This window comes from Miniopterus natalensis, chromosome X (genome assembly GCF_054644295.1).
Source record: "Miniopterus natalensis isolate mMinNat1 chromosome X, mMinNat1.hap1, whole genome shotgun sequence".
Classification (NCBI taxonomy): domain Eukaryota; kingdom Metazoa; phylum Chordata; class Mammalia; order Chiroptera; family Miniopteridae; genus Miniopterus; species Miniopterus natalensis.
In genome coordinates, this window is record NC_142103.1 from 80,737,452 (window position 1) to 80,761,114 (window position 23,663).

At 37.2% G+C, this 23,663-nt stretch overlaps 1 protein-coding gene across 4 annotated transcripts in view; it reads right to left on the minus strand.

The window, feature by feature from the left end:
* The window catches only part of USP9X (ubiquitin specific peptidase 9 X-linked), a 112,237-nt gene that overhangs the window by 25,479 nt on the left and 63,095 nt on the right, over window positions 1-23,663 (minus strand). For all 4 annotated transcript variants that reach the window (XM_087813519.1, XM_087813520.1, XM_087813517.1 and 1 more), the window contains 11 exons: window positions 23,105-23,225; window positions 16,291-16,421; window positions 15,823-16,101; window positions 13,972-14,097; window positions 13,046-13,171; window positions 11,482-11,648; window positions 6,512-6,620; window positions 6,135-6,281; window positions 5,400-5,546; window positions 4,617-4,839; window positions 1,827-2,047 (listed from right to left, as the gene is read on the minus strand). In XM_087813519.1, coding sequence (XP_087669645.1) covers window positions 1,827-2,047; window positions 4,617-4,839; window positions 5,400-5,546; window positions 6,135-6,281; window positions 6,512-6,620; window positions 11,482-11,648; window positions 13,046-13,171; window positions 13,972-14,097; window positions 15,823-16,101; window positions 16,291-16,421; window positions 23,105-23,225 — 1,797 coding nt within the window. The remainder of the gene's footprint in view (window positions 1-1,826; window positions 2,048-4,616; window positions 4,840-5,399; window positions 5,547-6,134; window positions 6,282-6,511; window positions 6,621-11,481; window positions 11,649-13,045; window positions 13,172-13,971; window positions 14,098-15,822; window positions 16,102-16,290; window positions 16,422-23,104; window positions 23,226-23,663) is intronic.

Genomic DNA, 23,663 nt, shown 5'->3' on the forward strand with positions numbered 1-23,663 from the left:
TCTTGGCTGGTGTGGGCTTGATCCCCAGTAGGGGGCATGCAGGAGGCAGCTGATGGATGTGTAGCTCTCACATCAGTATTTCTCTCTCTTGCTCTCTCCCTCTCCGTACTTTCTCTGTAAAAATCAATTAAAAACAACAACTCATCCTTGGATGAGGATTAAAAATAAAAAATAGAAGCACCACATGATCCAGCAATTCTACTTCTGGGTACATACCCAAAAGAACCGAAAAGTCTCAAAGAAATATTTGTACATTCATGTTCGTAGGAGCATTATTCACAATAGCCAAAAGGTGGAGCAATCCAGATGTCCATTGATACAAATAAAATGTAGTATATCCATACAATGGGATATCATTCAGCCTTAAAAGGGAAAGAAATTGACACATGCTCTGACATGGATAAACCTCGAGGACAGTGTGTTAACTAAAATAAGCCAGTCACAAAAAGACAAATAAGGTACGATTCCAATTATGTGAGGTACCTACAACGATAAAATTCATAGAGACAGAAAGAGACTAGTGGCTGCAGAATTGTGCCTGAGACCTTTAATATAGAAATAGACAACTTCTAGCCCTGCCCATAAGAAACTTACAGTCTAGGGAAAAAACAAGCACACAGACCCCCCCCCCCCCCCCGTAGTGGGGTGCCAAGACAACATAAAGCAGAGGGCACACCTTATTTGAAGAGAACAAAGGTGGGACACCTTATTTAAAATTGTATCATATATTGTCTGCCTCATTTACTTGTTGTTGGCACAATTAGGTATCTGATTGTGCTTAACATCTCAGAGATGTGATAGGCTACAGAACTAGAATCTGAATTTAAATTTTCACTCAGAGCAGTGGTTCTTAACCAGGTATGGGTCTAACTATCTCCTATAAAGCTTTTTTAAAAGGTCAAGATGCTCAGACCCCACTCCCTGGATGATGTGGTTTAGCAGGTCTGGGGAAGAGTCAAGGCAAGTGTATGTTTCAGAAGCCCTGAAAGTAATAAGTATCCCAGAGCAAAGAGTTCTGGTGACTGAAGAGAGGGAACGAGGAAAGAACCACTCAACGTGTTTACTAAATTAGAATACACTCTCTTCAGTTCTCACCAACGCTATGAACAGGAAAAGGTAAAATAAAAACATGGAAATACATTTGTATCTACAGGGTAGATACAAACATTACCAGGAGTTAAGTTTTGCCATAGTCTCTTTTTAAAGAGCCATGCCACAGTCATGTCAACTTATCCACCATTACAACCTAACTTTTGTATAGCTTTACTGTGTATTAAATACTCAGTAGGTAGACAACATTTTTTTACAAGACCATGTAACAGCCCAGCCAGTGTGGCTCAGTGGATCGAGCATTGTCCCATGCACCAAGAGGTTGCTGGTTCCATTAGGTCAGGGCACACGTCCTGGGATTCGGGCGTTATCCCCACTAGGGGGCGTGCAGGAGGTAGCCAATAGATGTTTCTCTCTCCCTTTCTCTAAAAATCAATAAAAACATTAAAAAAAACCCAAACCAAACCCATTAACATTTAAAGTAGAAGTTTGTTGCCTAAGCAAAAAGAACTATGATCTGGGACAAATGTAAAAAAGTAACCTAAAAGCAAGCATGGATAATGAAACTGGCATAGTATACACCTTGGCATTAAGTAATGGAGATACATAACTAAAAATATCAAGTGGCAAAGTGAAATATAACTTAAACTGTTATTAAAAATGAAGATTATCATGAGACAAACTCCAGATTAAACATGTTTCACAAAAAATTTGAGTACATTAATCGCTGCTTTAGAGACACAGAAACTCTTATGTAGACGCTAAATAAAATTTACCTCGTTGTCCTGCTTCTCATCCCCAGACATGTCATCATCTACATCACTACCTGTGCCCTCAATGGCAAGAATACCGTTCCTGATGGAGGGGATCATGTAGAGCTGCTGAATCACAGAATTCATGTAGCAGGTAGCACCAGCATTCTTCAGTCCCACAAATCCTTTAGGAGGGCGTGGTCCAACGGGTGGCAGATATTCCCACTCAGTAAGTGCTTCACAAGCTTAAAGAAGATAAGAGTCTTAGAGTCTGAACACAACCACTTTGTCCACTTTTAGCACTATTAAGCTAACAAATTAACATGAGCAACAATTTCACCATTCCTATAGCCACCTGAAGCGGAGCTCCAAGTTTGCGTTTCAACAAACCGAGGATACACAGCAACATGTTATCACTATACAGATTCTTACCCCACCAGCTGTAAACCCGCCTCTTACCTGATGTTGCTTCTAATGGCAGTCTCAGTAGTCTTCAAGATAGTATGATGCTAACTTTTACTTTTAGCTTTATAGTTTAGTCATTATGAACTTCCTACTTTCGTATGTTTTTAAAAGTGCCTTCAAAACTCATGTTTCCTTCCTAATAAATGTAGTAATAAAAATAAACTTGCTTTGCCTACAACCAAAATGTTACTTTGAGGAGCAAATGAGAGTGAATTTCAAAGTTCTGTGAGAATTGCAAAGCACCATATATATCCCCCCCTCCACCTAATACAAACCTGGAAATAACATAAATATCACTGTCTATGGGACCAGTAAAATAAACGATAATATACCGAACTGAAAAGTATATAGCCAATAAATGGAAATAGGTAAGTATTTATGTGTTGCTAGGGAACAATCACAGACATATTAAGGGGAAAACGAAGTGAAGAACACTGCTGTGTACTATATGCCAATACAGTTAAAAAACTAAACAAACAAACAAAAAACTTCCGTAAGTGGATTTTGCATGCACAGAGCTGCTGGGAGGGCAAACACAAACTGACCACAATGGTTATAGCTACCAATGGGGACTGAGCAACTGGAATGGGCAGAAAACATACTTTTTAGTATACACCCTCTTCGGTACTTGAAATTGTTACCATGCAAAGAAACAAGTGACCTATCTCTTTCTGCCACCCTGGAGCAGGGGGGGCACGCTGGGAACAGGACTTCAAAAATGGCAAACACGCCTGGAAAGTTGTGCTCCAAAGCTATTTTTTGCTGGCTATGAGCGGAATCTTCAGAAACTAGAAGAAGCACAAAGCTTCTCTTCTTAAAATTGATGGTGTTTATGCCTGAGATGAAAGTGAATTCTATTTTGGCAAGAGGTATGCTCATGTGTACAAAGTAAAGAACACAGTGACTCCTGGCAGCTAACTGAACAAAACCAGAAGAATCTGGGAAAAAGTAATTCATGTCCACGTGGTATGGTTTGTGCCAAATTCAAAAGCAACTTTCCTGCTAAGGCCATTAGACGCTGAATCTACATGATGCTGTATCCCTTGAGGGTTTAAACTTATTGGAAACTGAATAAATAAAAGTGAGGATTCGTTTTGAAAAATAAAAACAAAAACTACCTCTTTAAGTTAAAAAACAACAAAAACCCCCAAATAAACCCTGCCTCACTATACACAGATTTGGTAAAATAGCTAAAGGTCTAACCTTTAAAGCAGACAGTTTCATCAGAATCTCCTAAAGTGTTTTTTAAAATGTCCTTATATTCTGCCCGGCTGGTGTGGCCTAGTGGTTGAGGGTCGACCCATGAACTCAGAGGTCATCGGTTTGATTCCCAGCCATTTGGGCTCCATCCCCAGAAGGGGGCATGCAGGAGGCAGCCAATCGATGATGTTTCTCTCTCTCTGTCCCTCTCCCTTCCTCTCTCCTAAAAATCAACAAAAACATATTTAAAATGTCCTTAAAAATTTACTATAATCAATTATATTCTTAAACTTTGTAGATAAACAGCAGTTTTCTCTTAAAAACAAAACAACAGAAACCCCAGTTTCTGTGGTGTTTGATATCTTATTTCTGCTTTTTCGGTCGTTTTATATTGCCCTCCTCCGTTTTGAGCTTCAGTTCCATAGCTGTGAGATCTGGAGTCTATTGTCTATTTCACAGGCTTCATGTGATCATTAACTGAAGACAGAAATATTACCTTCTCACATTCTAATCTTTTTTTTTTTTTTTTTAAATCTTTATTGATTTCAGAGAGAGGAAGGGAGAGGGAGAGAGATAGAAACATCAATGATAAGAGGGTCACTGATTGGCTGCAGCCACAACCCGGGCATGTGCCCTGACTGGGAATCGAACCCCGATCTCCTGGATCCTAGGTTGACGCTCAACCGCTGAACCACGCCTGGCTGGGCTCACATTCTAATCTTTAAAACCAGATTTTCTTAGAGCTCTTATGAAAATAACTTTAAAGAGCTTCTAAGTGAGGGCCTAAAAGATTTCCAATGAATGAAATTTGCGTTTTAAGTTTGAACTCTGGCCTTTATTTTGACTATTTATTACTCTGGCATTTGGGTTTTATTCCAGATTTGACCAAGATGAAATTTATTTTGCTAAATAGTTACACCACATACAGGAAGACACTTAACAAACATTTGAAAACTTACATTAAGGCTCCTTGCTTGTAATGGTCTTAAATTATATATCCATTTGCTAAAAATGTTAAACTAAACTAGTTGCTGAAAGAAAAGCATGAGTTGAAGATGTTTACTAAAAAACAAACAAACAAACAAACAAACCCAGGAAAAAAGAATTTAAATTAACTGTTATCACAACATTATATTTTAAAATACTTACTAGTTATTGCTGTGCCAATGTAATACATTTCAGTCAGGGAATCTACTATCTGTTTGAGATTCCTCACACAGCCAACAGCTAATGCTACAAGCAACTCAAAACCAGCATTAATGGTAGCTGGTGAACTACAGACTGGAATAGCCTGTTCAGCTGGCAGTTCTCCATTTCTCATATACTGTAGGTAAACATTGGATGCAGGGAAGATGAAATCATCAATTAATTCCTATTGCGATTTGGAAAAAAAAAAAAAAAAAAAAGATTATGTATTAGCAATGATATCAACATGTATTTCTAAGGAAAAAAAGGTCATTTAGAATCTTGGAAGGAAATAACATGAAATCATTTGTCAGAACTCAAGATCTCACTACATCTCAGAAAACTTACTTGGATTTTCTAATAAAAAGACCCCACTTTAAAATACTATGTACTACAATTAACAACCATAGCAATTTCTCAATTTAAATATTTTTAAAGTATCAAGAGCAAACTGACTATAGCACTTAACAAAAGTGAAAAATTTAATTAAGTTTATTCCTTTAAGGACATATATACCAAACATTCTGAATAAAAATAAAATTCACTGAAATGATTCATGTTTTTCCCTTGAATTACTGCATACAAGATGCAGTTTAGTTTGACAAAGTGAAAAATTCATAGTTTCTAAATAGAAAAATTAAATAGTACTTACTTAACTTTATAAAATATATAATACAGAAATTTTATTTATATACAAAATTTAGAAGGCTATGATATCTGCTTTAGGATCAAGACAGCAGAACTTACTTTAATGAGGTTAGCACCTCCCTTTTCACAACCAATATGATACTTTTTCTCAGGGGTTTGAAAGGCCAGTAACTCTTTTGTTACCCCAAGGTGGCCTTCCAAGATTGTCTCTTCAACACCTGTTTCACCTGTTCTCTTAACATCATCCTGCCAGAGAAAAAAAATAAAATGAAGAAGAAAAAATTACTACTAAAAAAAAAAATAAAAATCAAATGTCCAACTTATGAAAGCAAGGAAGGGAAGAACCAGAACAAGAGGGCTGGACGGACATGAGGAAATTCCTCCAAATCTTCCCATTCTAAGCAATCTCTCCTCAGAACTTTCTAGAAATAGACTTTACAAACCACTGAAGGCTAAAAGCTACAAAGCAAAAAATTCCCATACAATTCTAAGTAAAAAGTATCAGGTCTTAAGATCAAGAATTAAATTAAGTGCTAGTCTATCAAATTCACCAAGAATACTTTTTAAAAGATGAAAATTTGTAAAAAGGCCCCAAATTCTAAAGTGAAAAAAAGGTGAAAATCAGTATACCAAGTCTCAAAGTAAAAGAAAGCATTTTACAGAACTAGTTATGCATTTATTCTGTGATTGAGTTACTAATATCCACTAATGCAGAGCATATTCATTGGTCCTTTTAATTACTCTTTGGTGTTTTTCATGTAACCAAAATGCTAAAAACTATAAACTATTAATAAACTACCCAACTTATTGATATGGTAAACACTGTCAACTTACCCTAATTCTTTTAAGCCAGTCAATTTCATTATTGAGAAGAACTTCAGCATTGGGTATGTTAATATTACTATTGTAAGCATAATTAAGAAGGTGCCTTAACAGAGTGAAGTAGTCATCCGAATGTTTAGCTCTCTCTCTGGCTGTGCTCTGAAACAAAGTAAAATAATATAAATTTACATGTCCACGCTCAGAATTCACTTTTGAAAAACTTGAAGTTAACTAGAGCAGATGACTAATATAGTATCAGAAATTACCAATATTAATTAAATAAATACAGACTGCTCTAAGTTGAATACAATCTAAAAGCATGACTTCCTGAATGCCCCCCCATTTAAAAGAACCAATCACATTGAAAAGCGAATTAAAAAACATCTCACCCCCAAAACGGTAAAGAGCAGAGTAATGAAGAAAAGTAGAGGCCTGTGTCCCATGCAACATCTGGTGCACATTAAAAAGAACTGCTCCTGTGCCACCTGGCGAACAGTTCTGAAATAAAAACATTTCACATTTAACGTATTATTCTCATGAAAGGGCCAAAAAAAATAAAATAAAATAAAGATTATAATCCTGGTCTCTCTTGGGTGGATGTGGAATAAGAGGTAGGTAAATTAAAAAGTAAAAATACAAGTATACAAGATAATAGTCCTTTAAACCAGCAACATACACAGATGAATTAGGTTGTGTCAAGAACTATAATTGTCAATGAAGAGTTTGAGGGTACATTTTAACACTCCTTTCTTGGAAAAGGCAAGAAATGCTCCTCTAGATACAAGATGCTCTACAGTGAGCCTTATGCAGCTTTCTGACTTTCCACAGAATTTTTATTCAATTGTACTTTGGAACAAACAACTCTAAAAATTCTGTTGCAGTTACAATAAGGATATGACTGTAGATGTCCCTTGTACTAGTAGGTCCCAAAGCATGGCCTCCAAATCAGCAGCTGCTGGGAATTATTAGAGATGCAAATTCTCAGGTCCCATCCCAGACCTGGTGATTGAAAAGTACTGGAGGTGGGCCCAGCAACCCATGTTTCAACAAATCTTGCAAGTAATTCTAATGTGTGCTAAACATTGAGAATCACTGTATTATGTAATATTCTATGATGGCTCATGAGAAAAACTTATTTCTGGTCTCAATACTGAGAATTTTCCCTGATCATTATGGATCTTAAAAAACACACACACAAAAACATACTATATAGATCTCACTAGAATAAATGCTCTAAGAGCGCAGAGACATCATCTGTTTAGCCTCCTGTGCCTCAAGAACCTACAATAGTGTCTAGCACATAGTAGGTGCCAAGAACCATTTACCAAATGTATAAATACTGTTTGTTTACAAAATGGTGTTTTGTCTCCATTAGAAAGGAAGTTCTTTCAGGCCAAGGCTTTGCATTGCCAATGTCAGTTTCTGGCACCTAAAACAAAGTCTGACATACAGATCTGCTAAGCACTTGTGTATCTTACAGACATTTACAAACTACCTTTTGTGGATTAACTATCAGCTTTCTATCTTTGTGCGAGCTGATAGAGAGCTTAAAACCAAATTTATAGTTCAATATAAAGAACCTGACAGCACACATTCTGTGTACTAACCTCCCTCCTGGATGCTTTTAGGTTTCTGAAACCCACACACGGTACTATAAATCAGAGAGATTTTAAACACTCTGTGGGTTGAGTTCAGTGGAACCCATGTTAACTGAAGTGAGGAGTACCAATTTTCTGGGGAGAAGGTCCACAACTTTTATCAGGTTTTCAAAAGTGTGCCATTCACGCTGCCCTAGTTTATTTTTTAAATAGTTAGGTATGTTGCCCAAATAGAGTGTGTGTGGGTGTGTGTCTAAAGTTGGTGCCTCTCAGTTCCTAATGAAACCTCCCTCACTTCCGCAATGCTTCAAAAAAACCCCCTATCAACAAAATCTGTTGTATCTTCACAACATACTGAAAATTTGATTATTTCTTACCACTTCTACTATTGCCGTACTTCTAGTCCCTGTCACCTTTCATTTGGATTAATGAAAAAGTCTAACTCTTTTCCTGTTACTCTATAACTTATTCTCAACAAAGCAACCAGAATAAACTTAAAATGTTAACTCAGAGCACATCATAGGCTGTTTGTTACCTCTGACTCCCCCTACCTGCTCCAACCACGTTGGTCTCCCTGCTGTTCTCTAACACAGCAGGCACGGTTCTGCCCCGTGACATTTACACCTGTTGTTCCTGTGCTTCACACACTTCCCCTCTATCATCTACATGGACCACCACCCTACTCTCTCAGAGCTTCTATTAATGGTCACCTTTTAAGAGAAGCCTTTTTTGAATGATCCTATATAGGCACACCTCAGAGATATTACAGGTTTGGCTCTAGACCATCATAATAAAGCGAGTCATAACATTTTTGCTGGTGGGTCTTGCCTTCCATTTGTAAAAGGACATCCGTGAAGCGCAATGAAGTACAATAAAATGAAGTCTGTGTGTATAAAACGGAACTCCGCCAAACTCCTTATCCCCTTTCCTGCTTTCTCTCCATAGCATTTATCACTATCTAACATACTATATATTTTCCCATATGTCTTCCCTTCTTAGCCCCTATCCTCTTTAGTATATTGACTCCAAGAAGGCTGACATTTTGTGTTTTGTTTACTGCCATTCCAGTAGCTAGAATAGTGGCTGGCTCATAATAGGTGCTTGTTGACATATTATTTACCAATGAGACTGAGTTCCGTGTAAAAACCTAACACTACTTGGATCTCTGCATTAAAGGCCTTCTGTAAAGTGACTCCTCCTAATCTCCTTTACAGTATTATCCTTTATTCGTCTTTCTACACATCAAATCAAACCACTCAGCTCTGCCCTGAAAGCACTATGCCAGGAGTGGCAAACTCAAATGCCTCCATGAATCAGAGAGGTAACATAAAGGAGTTCAATAGGCAGGGTGTAAAGCAACAGGTGCTGGGGAGGGCTGGAAAAACCGTATCTGCCTAAAGGAATTCAAATGCAATTGTGAGTGATTACAATAAAATAAGGTCAGTGTTAGGATATGGAAGCAGACCTCATGTAATGGGAACAGAGGTCTGGGAGAACTTCTGAGCCCAGGGATAAGGAAAACTTAGCAAATGTGGCACTGAAGTTAAAACTTCTGATTAAGTAGAAGCAAGGGCCAAATTGTAGAGTGCTATACACTGAATTTAAATACTCAGACTAAATTAAAAGGCAATAAGAAGACATGGAAAGATTTTAGCAGGAAAACAATATGATCATATTTTGTAAAGATCACGGAGTCTGCAGTGTGGCCAACAGATTAGAGTAACACCTTAGGGGAACAGCATTAGATGTAGAAAGATTAACGATACTGCAATTGTCCTTAGGCAATGGGTGTTGGTTGTTTAAAAGAGGGTAGAAACAGTATGGAGAGGTTGAAAGTGTATGGAGTCCAAAAATACAGGAAGTAAAAACAATTATTAAAGGGAGTGATAGTAAGAGGCAGAGCACCGCCAATGCCCAGCTTCCATTTTTACACATATAAATCTTAACTAAACAGCTCACGTGTTATATTGTGCACAGAACCTTCACTTCTGCTCCTCCTTCCAGGTAAAAAGTAACTGATTCCTCTTCTAATTCCCTAAGCACTTTGCCTTTTATGACTAACTTCTGTTTCAAAGTTCCCTGAGAGCAACAACTATCTTATTTGACTTTGGACTCTTATTGACAAACACATAGTAGGGACTCACATAATTTGCTGGTGGATTAGAATTATGGAGAGAGAAACAATGTGGCAGAAATAAAGTTGGAACTCAAGAGAACCTTGTCATTTATCTCCAGTCTTATTCCCTCCATCAGCAAAGTCTACTTCTGAGAGTTGTTATAGAATTGAGGGGAAAAAAAAAACCTATGTGGGGGAAAAAAGCTGTAAATAAGCTATACTGGTTAGTAATATGGTTCTTCGAGTATAAACTACCTAAAGGATAGACTACTCATGTATGCAGGTCTATAATCCCGTATCTGAAACCCTTGAGGCCAGATGTTTTTGTGGATTCAGATTTTAGAAAGGTAATGCCAACAAATAATGTTCAGGTTGGGTTTGCTGTCAAATTCTTACAAACTGGAAATAAAGTATTTTGAACCTGCAAGAGGTACTCAGATATTTATACAATGATTGAAAACTACAGGGCAGGGTGAATCAGTACTACAGAAGAAATTCGCTACCTCCAGGTTTGACTTCATTAAAACTTTCCTCCCTCCACCCAATGCATTATCAAGTGGAACTAGACTTTCTATTTATCTTTCTTAACATACAGAGTTGTCTAATGATGATCAAGCCTTCCCAAAGAGACAGTAAGCTCAACCTTATCTTGGGGGATCCTGCCAAAGGACTTTCTGAACAGGCTGGATTAGATGTCTTCAAGAACATTACACCAAGGAACTTCTAAAAGAGTAGACCCTTCCACTTGCGACCCTCTAAATCACTTCATAGCATCCTACTTAAATTAAATCATGCACACATTTAAGAAAAAAAAAAAGCTTTATTACTAGGCTTCATTTCAGCAAACTGCTTATTCTGATTTTATACTAACTGTTCATCAGTAATTTCTGTCATTGTTGAACGGCATGTGACAGAATAAACAAAATAAACGTTTTGTGTCTTTTTACAAAATGTGTGTAAGACAGATAATTACATACAACAGAGAACTAATTAGAGCTCGAGTTTAACAAATTACTCCAAGAAGGTCAGGGTTAGGCTGACATAAGAGGATGGAAACCAACATTTTCTACAAATCCAACTGACTCACACAAAAGAAGCCCAAAACAAAGTTAATGTCATTGATTAAATGCTCTTGAAATGTAAATGAGGGCTTTATAGTTGGTCTTTATTCTCAGTGTAAAATACAAAAGTTCTTACCATAACCCTGCCTTTTGAGTTTCATACTGAATTAACAATTTCACTTAAAACCAACCAACCAACCAACCAACCAACCAACCAACCAACCAACCAACCAACCAACCAACCAACCTTGTAGCTAGGTATTCAAGATAGGAGGCTAATATCCTATTTAGCTTAAAATCCTGTAAACTAGATTTTAAAAACGGGCTAAAATATATACCTTTTAGGTAAAACTAAATTCTGAAATTAGAGAAAAATTAATTTTACTTTGGGAATGTTGACATTGTGCAGCCTAAAACCAAACAAATCTAGGTCTAAGCAAAACATGGCTAAGTAAAATTTTCCTAAATATTAACATTCTATAGAGACAATAAATTTTTTGAATTCTGGGATTAAACTTTGCCAGCAGAAATTATTTCTGCTTTACAAAAATAAGATGTTTCTTACAATTAAGAGAGATACTTACTTGCTGTGACAGTGCAATAGTAAGTCAATAATGAATGTCTGCCAAGCCTTTTCTTTACTAAGAGCATCTAAGGCTGTTGGAATCAAGGCAAAACATAAGGTCATCACTTCCAATGCTTCACAGCAAACCTGTTCATCTTCCAAGTCCAGCTCATTGCCTGCATTGGACTGTAAAATGACAGGGGTAAATTATCTAGAAATGCATTTAAGAAAAAGTTCATACAACTTCAAGCATGTGCAGAAAATGTACCTACTCAAACCACTTGGACTCAGCCTCTTTATGTGCAGCTCTTGAGGACCCTTGGAATAGTATGGAAATGACTATAACAGACAACAAAGTCTAATTCCCGTATTTTGCTACTTCCCAAGGAGAGCTTAAGAAGCACATGACCATGTATCACCACCTGCTTCTTTGTCCTTCAGGTTCCTAGAGCCTTCTGAGTTGTGTCCTCTTGCACCAACCATCACTCCTTTCTAGAGAACCGCTCTGGCGCTGCAGTTAGGTACTTCTGACTAGTTCCATCATGTAGCTTACCTGTAGTGTCATTTATTCTAAAGCAATTGTCTTAGACAATTTTTAGGGAAGGTTTTGAAGGTTTTACAACCTAAAATATGCTTAGGTAGATAGTTAATAACTTCTAGTCTGACTTTATAAAAACTTGTAATTACAGTACATGCCTGGAAAGGAACGAGCACTCAAAATATTAGCTGAATGAATGCGCAGCAGCGTACCCGACAGAACTGCAGGACTGCAGGACACCAACACACATCCTGGGCAAATCAGGGGCATGCTGGCCATAAAAAGGAAGCTCTACAGAGCTAGAACAGTTCCTATAACTCAATTTCCCCTTCTAAATATGCAGCCCCAGCTGGTGTGGCTCAGTTGGCTGAGCATCATTCCACATAATAAAAGGTGGTGGGTTCAATCCCTGGTTGGGGGGTGTGTAAGGGAGGCAACTGATTGATGTTGCCTTTCTCTCACTTTCTCCTTCCCAAATAATAATAATAGTAATAAATAACAACAACAACAATACATAAATATGCAGAAGTGGCTATCAGGAACAGGTACATATGACAGAAAAATCAAAGAATCAGACACAGCCTTTCTTCTGTAAATAATTTGCTTAACCTAACGGAGGGTCAGAGATGACACCTCATTGGCAGACACTACTTCTGACCACCTTAGGAGAATGAAAAATACTTAAATGTGGTGATAACATAATTTACAGTTACCTAAACACAAATTTACACAGGACAGAAAGATGATGAAAAAAGAAGAGAGAATGAAAATTATCAAATTCAGTTTAAGACAGTTATACCTGACCCCAGTTTGAAGTAGAAAAAAGATAGCTTTGTATTAAAACATAAAAGTCTGGCAGGATTCTGAAGCACTTTATTTTCAAAGTAATATTTTACTGTATTCTCACCTTAACTATAGCTACTAGTTAATTTTCAATCTATTGAGATGCAAGTGATTGGCTTTTTAAAGATAGAAGACATAGTTCAGCCTCATACAATTAAACAACATTTATTTATAAGAAATATATTTCTGTGATAATTCTTACCTTCTCATAAATTTTAGTGATTTCTTCATTTGGGCTAAATACTAGCTGTAATGCGCCACATCCTGATGCCCAAATAATTTTTTGTATAGCTCTAATGACACAAATATCAGGCATGTATCTTGAAGCCTGCAAGATAATGAGTAATTACAACTGTTGAAAGAGTATTAGAGTGGAATAATCACTAAAAAAGCAAAAATGCTTTTCCTTGTAAAGCAATAGGAATGGCTGTGAAGCAGTACCGTCGTCTTCAGGCTCCCAAGCTGCCTTTGTCCCATTTTTTGTTTAACAGCAATACCACAAAGTATAAACTCCAAGTTATTATCTGGCCTTATACTACTTTCAGAAGAATCTTAAAAAGACTACAAAGGTGATCCAACCATTCCAGTCCTAGGTTGTTTTTTTACCCAAGGTATATAAAAACCTGTGCCCACACAAACACTTGTATAGAATGTTCACAGCAGCTTTATTCACGATCAAAAAAGGGAAACAATCCAAATGTCCTTCACCAAGTATATGGAAAAACACAGTGTGAAATATTCACCACGGGATACTACTCAGCAATAAAAAGAAATGGACTAATGGCTCACACAGTACAGACAATTTTCAGTCATTATGCTGAGTGAAAGAAGCCAGACATAAAAGAACAAATAGTTTGATGCCACGTGCATAAAATTCTAGAAAATGAAAACTAGTATATAGTGACAAAAGACTAGTGGCTACCTGGGGCAAGGGGTGGAGGAAAGAATAGACTGCAAAGGGGCACACACAAAGAGTGATGGAAACATTCTGTGTCTTGATTGTGGGGGTGGTTTCAAACATAGGCATTTGTCAAGATTCACTGAATTATAAACTTTAATAGAGGGTGGAAAGTAGGAAAAAAACACAAACCTTCCAGGATATCAGAGCTTTAAAAGTTTAATACTAACCTCATCAGATATTTGCTGAGCAAGACGAATTGACACATTTCTAAGCATGCATTCAGATGAAGGATTAGGAATGCTCTGAAGGGCACTTTGTAGCACCACTGCTTGATCATGAGTAACTTGGTTGACCTGAAAAAAGGTAACCATTTTACTTGGAGTAAATAATTTATACTTAACCAGACCTAGCCATTTGTTCCTCATCCATCGCCACTCCCTCAGGATTACCTCTTTCCACATATATACTACAGACCTGTGGTGACTTACACAAAAAGTACTTCACATTGCCAGCAATTGGGGCTTCCTCTTTTTCTTATGCATTAGAAACCCTCTGTAAACCCCCATTCCAGATCAACCCAACTCATGTCTCTATCTGGGCTCACCACTACTAATAAGGGCAAGCAATAAACTGAACCGACGGGTTGCAACCCTTATCTAGAGACTAGTAAATTACTCCACATCTTTTACATGCATGCTCCTGGGCAGACCCTGCTCCCACTCCTCCTGGTGATCAAATTCTTCTTTGAAAAGGAGAAAAATTAAGAAATATCAGTAACAGAAGTACAAGTGTATGAAATGTACCAGTATTTTACTTAATAGTATAATCAAGTTTTTAAATCCGTAAGAAAAACATTACTTTAAGTAGTTATTACCAGGCAATTCTGTCTTTCAAGTTGTAACTCCCCTTCTCTATACTTTAAGTACAGCTATTATGTACCTTTGTATCCTTAATAGTACATTTTCTGATTAAATTTTGGGGAAAAGTGCAAGAGGGAAATATGTAATTATTTCCTGTGTACTTCATTAAGCACCTGTGCCAGGGATCATGATAAGGATGTGTTTTATCTGAAAAAGAACCACTTTTTTAATACTAACAAATGCAAGACTTAGGGGATGTAAGACTAATGAAAAATTTCTAAAATATACAAAAGTGGAGAAGAGTATGAAGAACTCCCATTGCCGGGCATCAAAAATTATGAAGAACCAAAATTGTTTCATGTAACCCCCTCCCCCCCAGCTTTCTAGCCACTCCCCACCCCAGGATTATTTTGAGACAAATCCTGGATATATAATTTCATCTCTATTTCAGCAATTAATTTAAAAAAAAAAGGGGTGGTGGTGGTGATGGGAAATTATCCTTTTAAATTTAACCACACCTAAAACAATTTTAAGTGCTATTATCTCCATTACATGTGACATTACAGTATCACATATCTAATCAACACTCCAACCTCCCTGATTAAAACCTAAGCCATTTCTAAAAAAGAATATCTATATTCCTGAAGCTTTTATCTTCTATCAGTAACTTAGTAAATCATCACTTATGATGCCTATAACTCAAATTTTAGTCAGAATTAAATGCATAGTTAGACCTCTAATAAATAAGCATTAAATTCTGGCATGTCTTGAGAACTTCTAGTGGATTGAGGATGCCACCAAGGCCAAGACAGAGTCAGAGTAACCTCAGAACTGGAGGTTAAGACTGTCAAGATAGGAAGAGAAGTTGGCAACAGGTTAAATCAATTACAGCTTTTTATTACCACCTGTGCCTTTAATATATGCTAAATACAAGTTAATAAGAAATTCACATGGAGATCTTTTTAGGTTTAAAATAACTGAAAGTCAAACAGGATCAAGGGGGCACAGAACTATCCTCTCAAGGAAGAGTATTTCAGTGAAAAGCATTTGCATTTTTAATACAAATAAAATTTAATGGAAACCCCCTAAAATAACGCATCACTGGAAAGGAACCTGGAACAGTTTAACATTGAACTTTATAGTTGCTGTGAAGTTGAACTTTAAAAATTACCATCTATTATTATTATTATTAAAAGATTTTGTGAAAGTCTGTATTACCGATGTCATAGGATTCACGCCTTCTACACCTGGCTGAAAAGCTTCTGCCACAGCTCGAACGTGGCCATACCCAATGGCAGTTAGCAACAGTTTGGCTATTTTAAGAGCATTGAGGTAGGCACCCCTTCGAGTTTCCATGTCTGCATTTGGTAGGAAGTTATTTCTGGTTAGCATACTCAGGACTAGGGGTAGGCCACCACTTTTCAAGAAGTGAAACTGAAAATCAGAGGAGTCTTCAGCCAGAGGTGCACCAGCAGGCATTAACAAGGCATAGACTACCTGGAGAAAAGGGGAGAAGGGCTACATTAAAAGGTTTTTAAAAGATAACATTTATTTTCCCTATTATCATGGCTAAGAAATTCTTTTGACCATATCAAAAACATTTCATTAGGATGTTATGTTCTCCACATTACCATAAAACAGTCAAATTTAAAGAACATGGAATAAATTCAAAAGGAAAAAACAAACCTCTGTTAGGTATAGCACTTGTGAAGCGGAAGGACCAAAGAAAAGCGAGTCAAGAGATGGACTAAGGCTGCTTTCTCCAAGTTTGGCGTGGTCTAAACAAATAGCTCTCAATTTTTCTATTGTTGTGCTATCTGTAAAAAAAAAAGAGACAATTTAAGACAAAACATCATTCGTGCATTCATAATATTTCACTTTTGATATTTTAAAGACCACTTAAGTTGAAGTAATTAATTCAGTTAAGTTATAGGCTCCAACTTCACAAGACATAACCAGATCTAGATCGATTAAAAACTAAGTAAGTAGCCCAGCCAGTGTGGCTCAGTGGTTGAGCGCTGACCCAAGAACCAGGAGGTCACAGTTGGATTCCTGAGGTCAGGGCACATGCCTGGATTCCGGGCCCCACCCCCAGATTCTGGGCTCTATCCCCAGTAGGGGGTGTGCAGGAGGCAACCGATCGATGTTTCTCTCCCATCATGGTTTCTATCTCTCTCCTTTCCTCTCTCTAAAATCAGTAAAATACATTTTTAAATAAATACATTTTAAAAAAAAGCTTTAAAAAACTAAGTAAACAGCCAACCCAAACACTAGTAATAATAAGGAAGCAGTCTCCTCCTACTCAGACTTCAAACCAACATGCTCTCCCCGCCCCCTTCTCCAGCTACTGGAGACTGGAAAAATAGAATACACTTCAAAAGGAAGTAGTTTTTATTGAAAATAACAAAAAGGAAAAAATGAAAAGCTCTTCCCTCCACTTACTCTATTGTTAGCCTACCTGACACTATGCATTAACCAGTTTGTTTTAGTGAAAGAGGCTTAGTGGTATCCTAGAAACTGAACCTTAAAAAGCAAACATTAAAGGGGGGGAACCATGCCTAATGTTTACATCAAAGTAAGCACAAAAGATGCAAAAAAAAAATATAAAAAATAAAAATAAAAAAAATCCCAGGATACATTAAGTACTAGTGACCACTCAAATTTAAGAAGTGAATCTACTTTTAGAAAGTACTTGGATAATAGAATTATTTCCAACATAAATGTTCTATGATTAAAACACCACTTAATAAGATTTATTTTTTTATTTATTTATCTGTTTTGAAGAATAAAGATAAATGAAGATTACTATAACTTCCTTAGAATAAGTTACTTTTTACAGGCCTAGAAATAGCCTGGAAATGTTGTCAAAGAAATCTTCAATTTGTGTTAAATAGTAAGTTTTTCCTCTTCTAAAGACAATGACATAAGATATAATTAAAAGAAAATATTTGTATCTTCTCGGCATTAAATATTCACCCCCCTATATTATTATTAATTTTAAAAAAAGTCTTTATTGATTTCAGAGAGATTAAGGGAGAGGGACAGAGAGAGAAACATCTATGATGAGAGAGTCATGGATGGGCTGCCTCCCACACACCCCCTACTGGGGACTGAGCCCAAAACCTGGGCACGTGCCCTGACCAGGTATGGAACCAAGATCTCCTGGATCATAGGTTGATGCTCAACGGCTGAGCCACGCCGGCTGGGCCCCCATATTATTTTTAATTGATGTCTAAAATGACCTTGTTATTTTACCAGTATTATCTCTATTATTGGTCATTTAGGTCCCCCCCCCTTTTTTTTTACACACACTAAAGATCCCAGCAGTCAAAAGTTTGTAATTATTTCATCAAGAAAAAAATCCTACAGGCAGAAATAACTGCAAGTTCCAAGACTTCTGACATATATCAGCAAATTACTCTCTAAAAACAAAGCAATTAATATCCAAGAATGTCTTGCTTGGCTTAAAAATACACTGAGGGAAGGATGGAAGCAAAAGGGAACAGAAGAAAAAAAGGAACAAGAGCTCTAAGAAAATGAAGCAGTGACTTCTAAGAAAATCACCCATAACCTCATAATCCAGGTGTAGTTAAGATTTTAGTTTATTCTTTTCTAGGCTTTTATTAAAAAGATACTTTAAACCTAATCAATTATATGGTTATAGTAACGTATTATTAAAAAGGATAGCCCGGCTGGTGTGGCTCAGTGGTTGAGCACTGACCCATGAACCAGGTCACCGGTTTGATTCCCAGCCAGGGCAGATGCCGGGGTTGTGGGCTTGATCCCCAGTAGTGGATGTGCAAGAGGCACCCTGTTGATGTTTCCCTTTCATCAATGTTTCTATCTCTCTATCCCTCTCCCTTCCTCTGTCTCTAAAATTAAGAAAAACATATTAAAAATAGTTATTAAAAAAAAAAGTATGTAAAATAATCAGCAGTAACAGGTTAACAGTACAAACTCTGGAGCCCAACCACATGCAATTGAATCACAGAGCTGCAGTTTAGGCAATGTATCCTTGGTTAAGTAACTAAATCTCTGTGTCCATTTCTCCATCTTTAAAATACAGATGAAAATAGTAGACGTTGTGACATTTAAGTGAGTTAACAAACACAAAGTAATTGTAACAGACTTTGACATATTTTAAAATATATTATATAGTCCAAACTCTTGGGAAAAAGGAAGCACTGAAGAGGTAAAGCAGTATATATTTTAACTACTTGGTATCAAGCAAGAGTCTGTTTTCCTGATGCATATAAGATCACAGAAACTCTGGAGTACAGTCTAGATTATAAGAGATTAAATTACCTACAGAAGACTGCAGAAGTTCTAAATTTAGCAGCAAATCATAATGAAGGCACCTGACTTAAGGCAAAGATGCAGCATGAACAAACAAAGGTAAAGTCAATGACTAGAAAAAAAGCTACTAATTCCATCTTGGTTTCCCTCCCTTTACCTATACAACACACGCGTGTGCCCAAACACTAAATGATTACCCAAATGTTACACAGCTAGAAAGAATTTTTAACAATTTCCTTTTCATAGAGCCCCTACTTCCTCCCCAGCCCCCAGTATCTGTTTATTGCTTTTTTGGGGGGGGGGGGGGGGGGGGGCAGGGACGGACGGACGGGACGACGACACACACACACATCAATGACGTGAGAGAGAGTCATTGATCATGCTCCCTATGGGGGATTGAGTCCGCAACCCGGACATGTGCCCTGACCAGGAATTAAACCGTGACCTCCTGGTCATAGGTCGATGCTCAACCAGTGAACCACGCCGGCCAGACCCTGCTTCCTTTCTTAAAGGGTGTGAGTATGCATGTGTGTAGCAATCATAGTGACAGAAAATAAGTTAACATTTATTGAATACTGATTAAATACCAGTCAATAGACTAGGGGTTTCCCCATATATCAAATACTTAAATATTAAGCTCAGTTTCACAGATCAGGATTTGAACTCAAGTCCGGTTGAGTCCACAGTCTCTGATTTAACTACTGTAATACAATCATTACTGGCCTTTTTAAAGTTGGCTATTTCAAATCTAGGAACTATACTTTGATTATATAAAATATGAAAGGAGCAGCCTGCCAAGAGCTCACTCTCGCCACCTGGTGGCATTATGATCAAATAACAAGATCAGGAATTCTGGAATCTCTGGTCAAAATTGTAAAGAGACCTGCATCAAGATGGCGGCTGGAGGGTATATTACAATGCTGCAGGATTCAATAAACAGGTTAATGCGAGACCATACATGTGGATGACGATGTAAAAAGAAGCCATAAGAAGGCTTCTTGTGAACCTGTGTAATGACAGGGTGTTTCGCATTAAGCAAGCACTGGACCTGTCCATGAGGCAGCAGATCTTACCGAAAGAGCAGTGAACAAAATATGCGGACAGCCCGGCTGGGCGTGGCTCAGTGGTTGAGCATTGACCTAGGATCCAGGAGATCGGGGTTCGATTCCCAGACAGGGCAAATATGTCCAGGTTTCGGGCTTAACCCCCAGCAGGGGGTGTGCAGGAGGCAGCCAATCAATTACAACTCTCTCATCATTGATGTTTCTATCTCTCTCTTTCCCTTCTTCTCTCTGAAAGGGTTATTTAAAGGGGAAAAGAGAAGATTGGGCAGAGAAATAATCATTTAATCGAAATCTGTGGATGCACCTGTCTTCAGTACTGCAATGTACAATTTAGAATCACCTGGGTTGCAAATATATTACTTTAAATAAATGTCTATTATAACATTTTTTTTTTTGAAAAAAGATCAGAGATTCAGAGAAGGATTTGTTTTAAAATATGTTGTGGCCCTGGCCAGTGTGGCTCAGTTGGTTAGAGCATCATGCCATACACCAAAAGGTAGCAGGTTTGATGTTTCTCTCTCCCTTCCCCCCTTTCCAATCAATACAAAACATTAAACAAAAACAAAACAAAAAACCCCAACATATCAGGTGAGGATTTAAAAAATCTTTTTAAAAAATAAAATATGCCATGAAGGTTTAATCAGCATACATAAAGCAACTGTTACTCAAAGGTCAACATGGTGTTTACTTTAGACAAAGGAGATAATGGAAGTACAAGACAGTTTTATTTTTTTAAACATATCTTTATTGATTTCAGAGAGAGGAAAGGAGGGTGAGAGAGAGAGAGAGAAACACGCCAATGATGAGAGAGTCACTGATCGACTGCCTAGCCCGAAACCCGGGCATGTGCCCTGACCGGAAATCGAACCCCAATCTCCTGGATCCTAGGTCGATGCTCAACCGCTGAGCCACACCTGGCTGGGCAAGACAGTTTTAAAAATTATCTGGGCTAATTACTGAACTGTAGATCAACAGCAGATCCACAAACCCCACTAAAAAAAAGAATATAAATACATAAACTCAACAGGACACATAAACAGGGGATGAAGAAGGAACACTAGAGAGATGTCAGGGGATTATTGAAGGTAAGGGGATGGAAGATAGCTGGCTTAGCTGAAACAAGCAGCACTAGAAGAACACTAAAACAATTGGCCGGTGATCTTCAAATGTGTCAAGGTGATTAAGGTCAAAGATAGAATGAGGAACTTTTCCAGAAGGAAACTAAAGGAGATATGTCTACTAAACACAATGTTAAGATTGTGAATTGAACCTTTTTGCTCTAAAGCAGATTATTACAGAACTCTTGAATGGGAACTACTAATATGGTAGAAGTAATGAATCAATGTTAATGTTCTGTTTAGATGGTTTACTTTGGTTATATAAATTTCCTTGTTTGTTTGGGATACATAAGAAAGTATTTAAGGGTAATGGGACATTAGACCAGCAAATTAACCAGCAATTTACTCTCAAATGGTTCCCAAAAAAGTTCTCGAATTATACTTCTAACTTTTCTGTAAAGTTGTAAATGTTTCGAAATTTAAAAAAAAAATTTTCAAGTTGTATAGGATTGAATGATCTGCCCCAACTCCCTTATACCACAAGACCTGTTATTTTTAGTGCATAATTTTGCAAAGCATTAAGTTTTAGAGGAAAACACATACATTAGAGCAGAAACATTGAAATTTGTTAATGAAAAACAAAATCCTGTGGAAAAGGATCACCTGGAGAAAGGCTTTGAACATTTAATACTAGAATACTTGGGGACAAAAAAAATCAACAGAAGAGCTGAAAAAAGTCAAGGAAACGACCCCAAAGCTAAAATAAAATTAATGAAAGGAGAAAGAAAAAGTAAGGAAATCAGATTTACTAGACTGAACACCACAGTCACACATTTCAAAGACACACAAAAAGCAAAATGCGGACAAAAAAATTAGCAAAGAAAGAATACAAATCTCTCAGAAATTAGGAAATCTCCAAGTCCACCGAGTACCCACCATAAAACAGACCAAGGCATCTCCTAACCAAATTTCCAAACTCAATGATAAAACCAGAACTGCCAGAGACAAAGATCACATGGCAAAGGAACATTACTAGCTAGACAATGAATTTTCAACCTAGAATTCTACACCCAAACTACTAATCAAATGTGAAGCTTTAGCTGCATTCAGCAGCAGAATGAGAGCACCTCAAGAAAGGCCTAAGACAGAAGCCAGTAAATAGGACTATAGGAAAGCTGAAGAAAGAAGTCCCAAAAGGGTAGACAACAACGAGGTGACAGGAGGAAGGGAAGTTCCAGGACAATGGTGTAGCTGACAGATTAGATAACACATAATAACAGAAATTTATTTTGAGGTTATTGGACAATATGTAGGAAGAAGCAATAGATTTATAGAAAATTCAAAATGAAAAGGAGAAAATTATTAAATGCAGGAAAAAAAGAAGTCCATAATCCAGGAGACTACTTTTCACTCCTGAAAACATAAATGCTGACTATGAACTTAAGCAAAAATTGGGAGAATGTTGAAGAGTTAAGTTTTCATGTACATAATAAAGAAATCATTAGATATCTGAAATCGACAAAGTTGTACCAAAAATTACTTACAGATATAATGGTATATACATATACAAAAATACAAGCTACAGATCGAAAGTGGTTGTTTTTAAGAAAGGTAAAATGAACAATGCTATCGATGAGACATAACCCAAAATACAGTCCAGGCCCCTGCAATTTTTTCTGTAAAAGGACAGATACTAAATATTTAAAGCATTGTGGGCCACGTGGTCTCTGCTACAACCACTGAGTTCTGCTGTGTTAAAACAAAAGCAGCCACAGGCAGTATATAAATGAATAAGCATGTTTTTACACCAATAAAACTTTGTTTATGGACACCAAAATTTACATTTCATGTAACTTACATGAGTCGCAAAATAGCCTTTATTTCTTTACTATTTAAAAATGTAAAAACCACCCACTGCTGTTAGGATTTGCAAAATCAGGCAGTGGGCTGTAGATTTGCCAACTCCTGTTCTGGCCTATACCATAAGGCATTCCATCTACAAACAGAAGTTGCTAATATATCCTGTTATTGGCCAGTATGTTCTTTATCAACATTATTACTTTTTTTCAAAAAAATTCTTACCTGGTGGCATAAGTTTCATAAGTACTCTTGCTCCATCTCTAAGAGATGGCATATTTAGGCTGCTACCTAAGTCTGCAACTTGCCAAAGGAAAGAGATGTATCTGGGATGCAGTGACATTATCTAGAATACAAAATACACAAAATATTTACCTGTAAATTACACCTCCCCCCAAAAGCCCAATAAATTTGTTTGTTAACTGACACACTTTTGCTTATGTCATTTCTATTCTTTAAAATACTCTGCCTTTCCCTTCTTCCTACCTTTACAAATCCTGCATGATGCAGACTAATAAATACACTATCCAAGCCACCTCCAATAATTGCTGTCTGACAGTTCTTTTTACTATTTTGTTAAACTATTTCTCTCATACGTGCAAGTTAAGGCTCTACATATAAAAGGGCGCCATGCCCACTAATAATTAAATTCCTAAGCCAATTGTAGGGAGCAAATCCTTCTTATACTGAAGTGGCTGTTATTGTAGCCATTAAAATTGTTGTGGGGAGGGGCAGAGGAGAGGATAAGGGAGGGAAGAGTCACTGGTTCTTTAGATAAAAGTTC